The sequence below is a fragment of the Megalops cyprinoides genome, chromosome 1, assembly GCF_013368585.1.
Source record: "Megalops cyprinoides isolate fMegCyp1 chromosome 1, fMegCyp1.pri, whole genome shotgun sequence".
NCBI classification, from domain to species: Eukaryota; Metazoa; Chordata; class Actinopteri; order Elopiformes; family Megalopidae; genus Megalops; species Megalops cyprinoides.
Genome location: NC_050583.1, coordinates 65161318 through 65171969, shown reverse-complemented (window position 1 = coordinate 65171969; position 10652 = coordinate 65161318). Strand labels below are relative to the sequence as shown.

At 47.1% G+C, this 10652-nt stretch overlaps 1 protein-coding gene across 2 annotated transcripts in view; it reads left to right on the top strand.

Moving 5' to 3' along the window:
- The first annotated feature begins 1583 nt into the window (after positions 1–1583).
- The window catches only part of strn (striatin, calmodulin binding protein), a 65927-nt gene continuing 56858 nt past the window's right edge, over positions 1584–10652 (top strand). For both annotated transcript variants that reach the window (XM_036522489.1, XM_036522478.1), the window contains exon 1: positions 1584–1942. In XM_036522489.1, the coding sequence (XP_036378382.1) occupies positions 1727–1942 (216 nt within the window). In that variant the 5' untranslated portion in view covers positions 1584–1726. The remainder of the gene's footprint in view (positions 1943–10652) is intronic.

Sequence of the window (10652 nt, the reverse complement as noted above, 5' to 3'; positions counted from 1 at the left end):
CAAACAAGGATCCCAGCTGTGCATACTGATAGAGAGAGGAAGAATGCAAAACAGACCAAAGTGAGAGGGGGCTGACAAGCAGACTAGATTGATAGAACCTGAAATGTAGACAAAGACAGTCATGTAATGAATCAAAAGTGAAAGATTAGCCCTGTCAGAGCTGTTTTGTTTCAGTCTCCCAGTTCTCATTGCTTATTATGACGTATTTGTCCTTATCCATGGTGACAACACTTCGGCCAACCATACAGACAGCTGGCTTTTTAGCACAGCTGCTTAGCATGGTGGTTAAGGAGCAGGACTCGTAACCGAAAGGTTGCCGGTTCAATCCCCGCTGGGACACTGCTGCTGTACCCTTGGGCAAGGTACTTACCCCACAATTGCCTTGTAAATATCCAGCTGTATAAATGGATAACATTGTAAAGAACTGTAACCTATGTAAGTTGCTTTGGATAAAAGCGTCTGCCAAATGAATAAATGTAAACTGTGCCTTTGCGGTTATGGGAACACCATTGGATGACCTGGGATTCAAAACCAAGCAACCACAACTGTTGACTATTGTCTATTTACTGATGTGCTCGCTTGTTTGAAGTATGCAATCTCCCTCAAAATTCTTCTGCTGCTTGTGTGATTTCCTCATTCATCCAGGAAATGTGCCAATGCACATTTATAGTACTAACAATGGTGAAAAATAGAAATTGTGATACAAGTTAAATTTTTGATAATTGCTACCTGATCATTTCAGACATCAAGCTCAAGCTCTACTGCCCTAAAGTAAAGAAGGTGTAAGCAAATTGTTTATATTTGAATCTGTTTGAGACTCTTGTGGTCACAGGTAGACACGGGTTAGTCTTTAGATATATTATTTGGACAAATACTGATGGTAAGTGCTTGTGTTGCAGGGCCCCAATCAACTGACAATGGAAGACTAAAACTAAATTTGAGTGTATTGCTGTTAAGCCATTTCCTTGCCTAAGTACTCAACCAGTCAAGACAGTTTTACAAATGTCAGCACAAATTACTGCTGGACCCTCTTTTGAAAGCATGCATTTATTTCTCTTTACACGGTATTCATAGGGGAAGTCAACAGTCACCAACCTAGATCACTGTTGAGTAGATAACCTGCCAGGCCATTTTTCCATCATATACCTACCAGTTTTTCTATCATATTAAAGTGTAATGCTGTTTGAAATAATGCTTTACAATACATTTTCAAAATGAATGCTGTGTTTTTTTTTTTTTTGGTAATGTATGTAAGAATGAGGGAACACGTTACTTCGTGTCATCCATTTCGCATTTAACAATAAAAGCTGTTCATCGAGCAGTGGGGATTCTGGGGAAATAAGAAATCAGTTTCTCTGTCGTTTTAAACTGCGACTCCCATCATGCTTAATGAAGGAAGCTCACTGGACAGCGCAGAGAATATTATGGTCTCAGCGCACTCTTTTTCCATTGGTCTAACTCGCCATATGACGCATATAAGCCAATGGAGTTGAGATGCGTTGAATTTTCCGTCTGTGTGGGCGTGAATATGATGTTTGACGTCACTGAATGACAGCTGGCTGTCAGAAGTGAGTTCGCTTCCCCAGTAGAGAGAGCTCTCGATATTATTTTCCATTTCGTGTACTAGGCGCAGATCACAGTGAGCGTAGAAGCGGCGGAGGAGTACCGTCCGACAGATCAGTCGTGCCAGTCCTCCGCGAACCGAGCCCACTAACCTGGCCTGGCCATGGACGAACATGCAGGGCCCGGAGTGTTTTTTAATAACAACAATAACTCGGTGTTGCCCGGCGGTGGAAAAGGACCTCAGCCCGGCGAAGGCGGCGGAGGGGAGGCGGCCAGGGCGCAGTACAGTATTCCGGGGATCTTGCACTTCCTGCAGCACGAATGGGCCCGCTTCGAGGTGGAAAGAGCGCAATGGGAGGTGGAACGGGCCGAATTACAGGTAGCTAAACGGCCGAATGGATCACGCCTGATGTTTTTGTCCACAGTCACATTGTCACTGATCGCTTGTTGCATGGAAGTAGAAACCGCGGTATTTGCTTTAATGGTCTAAGTGTTAAGAGCAAGATGTACTTTAGGGGGGTTGTTTCTGAACGACCCTCCTCATCTAAGTTTAGCTAGCTCGGGAGCTAGCTACGTAGAGCCATGGCAGGGTGACGTTACTGTGTTGGACACAACTTTGAATTCGGCAGCGTAAATGACGCTTTGCAAGCCTGCGTGGGCTTCCGTTCAGAAATGTTCGGTATCTGTGTTTTCATTTTGTGTGACGACCAGCTCGGAAAGATGAAAGGACGGAGTGTCTGGGAATGCAGAATTGTGCCTCTTGCTGAATTGGAACAAAGCCCCCCTTCGTGGCTATATGGATTTATATATATATATATATATATATATATATATATATATATATATATATATAGCCAGCAGCTTCATTTAAAGTCGAGCAGAGATTTTGCCAGTGTGTAAGATGAAAATGGAGTACTCTCACCACACTAAATATAAAGCAAGCCAAGGGTCCAGATTGTCAGAGCAAACATAATTTATTTTGCCATTGAATTCATTCGCACCTTTGTAAGACGAAACAGATGGGAACGTCTCGCAATTGTTTCACCAAAATGTAGCTAACCAAGTTTTTGAAACCTTTAAACTGCATCTTCAGTAAATAATGTTATTATGAAGAGGCAGTCCGTGGTGAGATTACCTTGTTTCAACGTATTCAAATCGCCTTGGTACATTATTTGTCTTTCTGTGTTGTACATTTGTGTTCTGTCTACATTGCGAACAGGCACGTCACAGAGGCATTTCCCAGGTTATTTGATAAGCAAATACGTAGTTGTAAACGATTGGTAGCAAGCTAAGTAAGATATACAAACTATCATCGTATGTTTATAATTTGAAAGCCAGTATTTTGAAAATGTTTTCACTCAAGCAGTTGGTGGATGTCACAAACTAGAGGTATTGAAGTAAACACAACCTCCGTATACAACATTTCTTGTAAATCATTATGGACGCAGCCTTGTCAAGCAAACTGTGCTTGTGGATTGGAGGGAAATTTGACCCCTGTGACAAAACACTGTCTACCCTTTACATTCTTTGAATATTCTTAGTTCCTTGTCATGAGATACAGTGCTGCACTGTCCTGCTTTTCTTATGGTGGGCAGTATTATTTATTTAGCCCCCATTGCTAGATACGTAAGAGCTGCAAGAAGAAGGCCATAGGGATGGAATAGCAGGGAACACACCACTGGCAAAATCTTGAGCTGACAAACGATCCTCATATGTAAACATACAACCAGAGCTGTTATAATGCACAGTGCTTAAATTATCGTAGCTGTAGATGTGAGGCCTGCTTGAGACTATGTTGTCAATCCACTTGGCATCTGGAGGGTAGCCATTAATGTTTACATGATGGGCATCAAGAGTTAGGCCTGCTGCTGAGGCCAAAGCCTGCCCTGGTGTCTGCCCACTGAAATGGTGTCTTAAGTCTCTCTGCTTTGACAGAGCTCTTTATGCGCTCTCCAGCTGGAATTTGCCCTGTCATGTTGCATATATGCATAGATAGTCATTTAAATTTGAAGAGCAGCATTTTTTAAATAACAGCGGAGGAGGTGCAACCGCGTTAGCGGTTAATGCCTCATTTAAAGTGATGTCGGCATCTCCCCTTCGGTCCAGGCGTGTCTTAGTTTTTATTTGTTTATGATGGGTCACAAGTGGAAAGGAAATTCATGTTTTGATGTATATATGTCGCTGAGGTGACAGACTGGAGACGACAGCTGGGTCTTTTATATCAGCGCAGAAACTCTTCCCTATTTCCCACCCTTGCTCCCTGTTTGCAGTGCTCACTTGAGTAGGGAAATGTCTTTGGCAGGGACAGGATGCCAGTTTTGGAGCTGCACCATTGATTGTGAGGATTTGTTAGAACCTCCTTATGCCCAGCCAGATATATCTGTTTAGATTTGAGAGCTGTAGCTACATTTGGAAAGTAACCCGCTTTACCTCAGGTGCTAGGCTGAAGAGATAATTTCACGTCTGGTTCCATTTATTCTCCTTTGTAGTGTTGGCAAAATATCTCCATACAAACAACATCACATTTTATGTGAAACAAAAGCAGACAAAACATGGCTTTCATCTGAGATTCATCACCTCCCTTGGTAGTAGCCCTGCTTGATTTAAAACTACAAGGTAATATGTACTCAGCTAGATTTATTTATTTGTTATAAATTTTGTCGTGCATCAGGCCATGAGCAGGCATACCAATGTAATGTGTTACACAACATTGAGAGATACGGTATGAAAAGCTTATAGTTGACCACCTGAAGGTGACTCGCCAGTAGCTTAAGGGAGCTGTTTGCTGGGGATGTAGTGTGGATAATCATCATAAAACGAAAGCAGTTTTTTTAACAGGAAGATGGCAGACAGCAGGCAGGACCTGGAGGTGGCTCTGGATCCGGAGGGCGGTGAAAGTGGGTGCGTTTTGGACTCTGCCCCTCCTCTGGCCCGGCACGCCTGGTGGTGTTGTCTGTGGCAGTGCGGATCTACACATTGATTCAGCTGGTGGGGGTCAGAAAACATGGAGGATTTTCAAACTGTTGCAGCAGCATTGTGGAAATGTAAGGTATTAGTCTTGGAGATCCAGGCTGGTGGCCTTTATGAAACTGTTGGCGGTAATCCTCATGGCTGCTGAACTACTTAAGACAGCAGGAGGAAGGACAGAGGATACAGGGTTCTGATTAAATTTTACTCGGGGGGAGGAGGCTTGAGGTTTGAAGTCACTCCCAGCGCTGTTAACTCCTCACTGAAGGTATTCAAACTCAGGTGGATACATGCATGTTATTTAGTTACTCAGCATTTTAAATAAAACACAAAATGTGCAGGCAGCTTTAAAATTAGACCAGTTACGCATTGTTTACTAACTTGCCTTCTACACCAGTGGACGATGTTTGATGTTTTGAAAGACATTATATCGCAGACATTATAGGTAATGCCCGTGTCTTCTACAATGACCGTTTCCCATCCATGTGGTGTGTGTTCTGTCCTATTTCTGCCCTTCCAGTAAGAATCCATCAGTAGTCTTGCACACTGACCCACGGACCTGCCCCAAAAGTCGTGAGCTGTTCTGGTATGGAAACACAGCGTGGCAGTCATGATTGATTTCATTGCAGACAAACTTTCTTTCCTTCTTGAGGATGCAAAGCAAAACACAAGAAGTGCAACAAGCATTTGCATTTGTGGTGAAAAAGGACTACACTCTTGCCTGCATAGTCTGTATCTGAAGGCAGCAAACAATGGGGGACTCAGATGTTTCCTCTGAGGCTTGCCGCTTCCTGAGGTCTTCCTCACACTTTTGCCCTCTGCCAGCCACCAGGTCTGACATAACAAATGTACTAACCCAGAAAAAAAAAAAACCACGGAACCTTTCCCATCCGGCAGTCCGCAGACCTAGGTCGTGAGCGCAGCTTCATCCTTTTTTCCCGTTACTTACCTTAATAGTTCTGTGAGCAGTAGCAGGCAAAGATCAGCACGGTCAAACCCTGTGTAAGTGTTAATTCCCAGCTGTTTCTGAGACTGTCTACATTTGTGTTTGGAGGAAATCCAGCGGCCTACAGCTTCAGTTGTTGACCCCGTTACTGTGCCCAAAAGACCCTGGAATAAAGCTTTCAATAGGAAGGGATCCCCATCCCCCACCTTCCAGATTTTGTCCTCTCTTTGTAGAGGAAGTTTGCCTTTAACAGCTTGTTTTCCTCGCAGCAGTTTAAAAATATCCCAGAGTGTGTGACGAAAGTGGGAACCGAACCACAGGAGTGAGAGCTGCTGGAGATAGCCAGCCTTGCTTTCCAGATCACATTTTTATGTAACCCGCGCGCGGGTGCCAGGTTCCTTTGCTTTCGAGCTAAGCGACGTCAAGCACTAGCCTGCGACCTCAGCCCCCTGTCCCTTGGCTGGGGCAGCCCGTGCTCCTCCGCCTGCACGGTGCGGTAGGGTCTGGCTTCGGAAGTGAGACGTGAGCGCGTATCTCGCAGCAGAGCGCCGTGTTCTGCCGTGCCCGCTGACGAAAGGCGCGTATTGCGCTGCGCTGCGCTGGCTGAGACCGGCCTCGGCCTCCGCTACGCGGGAGGCGGGGGACGGGGAAGCGCAACAGGCTGTCTCCTTTCACTGGGTCACAGAGACATTGCAGCGAGGTCGTTCACACAGAGCTCAGAGCAACGTTGTCACGGGGCTCTGTGTCACCCTGCCTATTCCCGTGCCATCGCTCACGGGTCACCTGATGTGTCGTCTGAAGGCTTCAGGTAGGCAGACAGCCAGAGCCCTGCGTAGGAGGCGTTGTAACTGTGAAACCGCCCCGTCCAGGCCAGAGGGCGATGGCTGGAGTTGGGACCCCGTCACTGCTGTCTGTACAATCCCTCTCTGTGTGCTATGCAGTGTCTTGTCTCCCTCTCTGCTCCCACTTTAATTAAGTCTCCCTGGCAGAGCTCCAGTGCCTCTGCCGTCACAGACGGGAGGCGAGCGTTGCTGCTGTGGAGTGTGTGTACGTCTGTGTCTGCGTGTGTCTGCGTATGTCTGCGTGTGTCTGCGTGTGTCTGCGTGTGTCTGCGTATGTCTGCGTGTGTCTGCGTATGTCTGCGTGTGTCTGCGTATGTCTGCGTATGTCTGCGTGTGTCTGCGTGTGTCCGCGTATGTCCGCGTATGTCCGCGTGTGTATGCATGTGTGTGAGCATGCATCTGAGTGTGTCTGTGTACATGTGTATATATGTGTGTACATATGTGTGCGTGCGTACGTGTGTGTGCATGTGTGTGTGTGTATGTGTGTGTGTGTGCGCGTGTGTGCGTGTGTGTCTGTGTCTGTGTGTGAGCGTGCATCTGAGTGTGTGTGTGTGTGTGTGTGTGCCCGTGCGTGCGTGCGTGCGTGTGTGTGTGTGTGTGTGTGCGTGTGTGTGTGTGTGTGCGTGCGTGTGTGTGTGCGCGTGCGTGTGCGTGCGTGCGCGTGTGTGCGCGTGTGTGCGCGTGTGTGCGCGTGTGTGCGTGTGTGTGTGTGCGCGTGTGTGTGTGTATGTTGTGGGGGGACATTTCGGGGAGCGCCTCTCATAGGGGCCGTTCAGCGCCGTCTGGGCCCAGCTCCAGCCTGTGCGAGGAGCACTGTCTGGAATCCTAATGAGAGCCCTCGCTAGGCTGCAGGGTTGCCCCGCCTGCCGCTCTCACTCGTGCCAGCAGTTTGCTCTGCAGGTGTTGGCCAGGGGTGTGTCTGTGGGGGACCGGCGTCCCTCCTGCGCACTTGTTTTGTTTGTTAACCGTGCCTCGGATTTCACTTTCCTTCACTCCTAAAGCCATTGTGTGCATGTTTGTGTGTGTGTGTGTGTGTGTGTGTGTGTGTGTGTGTGTGTGTGTGTGTGTGTGTGTGTGTGTGTGTGTGTGTGTGTGTGTGTGTGTACACGCGTGGGCCTGTGCGTGTGTGTGGGTGGGACGGGGGCGAATCTGTGTGTGTCGTCTGTGCTTTTGGCAACGTTCTCTCTCTTTCCCCGCCTAAAACCATTGATTCAGCCATTTCTCTTTTACATGCGCTGATTTACAGTGTAATTTTGCCATTCCAATGGAAGCAACATACAAGTTTTCGAGCTGTTTTTCATTCGTTGCATCAAAATTACATACGGTTTGTAGCTCACTGCATTTGTCGTAAGAAGATATGAAAATGTCAGAAAGCCTCAGGAAAGAAAAAAGAAAGCCAACAACAATGCAAAGAGAGAAGAAGAGAAGTGTCAGTAGTGGTATTGGTCACCAAATGTAATGTAAATGTAAGCTATAATTCACATGCCTGGCTTTAATAACATCATGTGTTTCACCCAATTTCCCCTACTAACTACGCTCTAAAAGTGGATGTTCGTAAACTAAATATTGTTAATTTACCTCCCCCTCCCCCAAGAGAAGGACTAAAAGAAAGTTTTTTTTTTTTTTTTTTTGAGGGGGATTTGAGTTCCATAGAGGCATGTTGTGATTACCCTTTTATTTGTTGGCAAAGCAGTGATGTTATTTTACACTTTGTTTTAACTTTGAATACAGATAATGCTCTTCTGCAAATGCAAAAAATGGCACCTTTTTTTATTTTGGAAATTGGCACTCGGGTGGGCACACTCTGGGCTAGCAGACCTCACGGTGCAGAGTCCTCCAATGAGTCAGTGCCTGGCTTAATCAGCTGTGGCTGAGGGATTAAGACAGAGTGCTAAGTGGTGATGGGCTTTATCGCTCATCCACCTGAGCCTGGTGCCAGGGCTGGTGCACTGCTACAGCTAGGCTTAGACCTCCGAGGATCACGGGTTTGTCTTACGGACGCATCGGCTCTCGCAAGAGATACTTTCCCAGTATCTAGCCTCTGCGTTCTGCTGGGCAGTTGTCTGTGAGCACAAGTACAATCTGCAAGTACAACCTGCAGACTGTCACTCAGTCAAAACACACTTGTACCTATGATTGTAACTGTACGCAGACCTGAAAGTAGTTCATTTGCATTCTGGCTCATCTGCTTCTCCAGTGTGAAGGTGAGGAATTGCACAATGTGTTGGCCTTGGATGAGACAGGAGGGAACCTGAGAAAGGACGAAAGGAATTCTTCATTTATACAGGACCTGCATGTTCAGTTAAATGTTAGAATTGTGTCTTGCACTCAGGGTTCCTAAGATGAGGATCCACTCCTCTATTTACCTCTAATCTTAGAAGGGCTTGTTCCCTGAAAAATGGTTGGTGGTTTACTGGATAATTCAGCACGTGCAGAAGCTGAAGATCATTTCTGAGTCAGTAATGAATTCCGGGAATTTAGGAAAGCTATGTATTTGAAACGGCCGTGCATGCAACCATAATGTCCCATATGAAGCAGATATGTAAAAACTTTGTTCACCCAACCAAGTATTTTCCCTAGGTTTCTCTCAGAGCCTCTCTAGGTGCCTGTTAAGCGTTGGCTAGCCTGGAAGATGGCATGGAGTAGACTTCAAGCAGACGTACAAAGAAAAGTATGTCGTGCGTCTGGGGTTTTCGTCATTTCCCTGAGAGAGGGTGCTTTGTGTGGGCAGAGTGGATCAGAGCAGCTTGGCTCTCCATTCCGGAGTGCGAAGGCTGTGTGCCTCTCTGAGGGAACGAGGGCCAGGATGACTGGATGTAGACTGACAGGTGCTGCTTCTCGGAGGGAAAGTGACCTCACCCACAACAGAGGGGCGGTTTGTCTCATTTCGCACCATTAAGCAACAGGGTTGTGCAATAACCTGCAGAGGTGGAAAAAAAAAAAAAAACCTGTTTGTCTGGCACACCTTTGGTCTGGCAGGAAAGCACAACCGGTTGAAACGAATGGAACACAGTCACACTCCGTGCCGCTCTGCTCACGTCAGGCACCTGTGACGACAGGCGGGCGGCGTCCGCGAACACCGGCCCCTCGGAGGCGTGACTTATTGACCGCGCTTTTTTGTTGAGTGTGCAATTAACACGACCCCCAGAAACATCGATTCCAGGGCTTGGGATGCGGCAGTGGTAAACTGAAACTGTTGTGAGCTCCGGTGTCTGAAAGGATGACCTTGTCCTGAGGCTGCTGCCGGGCTGAGTTCCGGGCAGGTCTCCAGCCGGGCCTCTCAGTGCTGCTGCGCTGCTCACCACTGTAACTCTGCCTGAGCAGCTAGCAGTGGGCAGCTAAGCCTGGAGCAGAGCCTGAGACCCCCCCCTGTCCTTGTAATTGTGACAAATTGGTGACAGCAATTTGATAGGGCTGGAGGCCAGGCCTCCTCCTCTAAAACCGTGGCCAGGGCTCAGCTTGCTTAGAAATGCCCCCGGTGAGAGAAAGCTAATCCGAACGGCGCATCAGCGGACTTCAAGATCTGAGCCGAGGCGACAGTCGGCCCAAAATATGTACACGGAGTCACGCCGGCCCCATCAGCCCCCCCCCCCCCTCTTTGCTTTGAGATGGAGCAAGGGGTAGATCCAGGGCGCTCTGGTCACAGTTTGAGTTGAGCCACTAATTGGCCCCGTGGACGCCTGAGACAGCCGGCATTGGGGAGAGAGGCCACCTGAATACTTTCATTTGGCTGAGGAGGCTGAAGCCTCTGAGCTGCAGTCTCCCCCCTCCCCCCCCCCCCGTCGCGACTGCTGTGCTGAAAACGGACATGGAAGCAAGAAGCCGTGTGAGAGGGACAGCGGGAGAGCTGGAGTCAGCAGGTTTACACCAGATCGGGAGAAAACGCGTTTGCACGCAACCCCCAGAAAGAACGCGCTCCACCCTATAAGCTCTGATCGCTTTTCTTTTATTTTTATGACTGGAATCTGTAAATCAGGTTTCTTTTGGTTAAACAGGGAGAAAAAAATACCCGTGGTTTCCCATGTGTCACATTTTTAAATGTGATTTCATCAATATTTCATATGTCTTTTGCCACTCTGGAGGTTTTCTTACAATCACAGTCTTGCAGTCTACTTTGGAAGTCCTCACCACTGGAGCAAAAAAGCAAAACAGATAGGAGTGAACATAAGGATTGAACGTAACAGGGTTTTAACATAAATTTATGTTAGTATTGAATTTCCGAAAACTACAAGAAGCTTGATTTTCTCTAGCATAGTCATGTGACATCATGCATCTATAATAAAGTAATTTGTGATTAAATGTTTAATGTGCAGTTTCATGTTTAAGTATCGAAA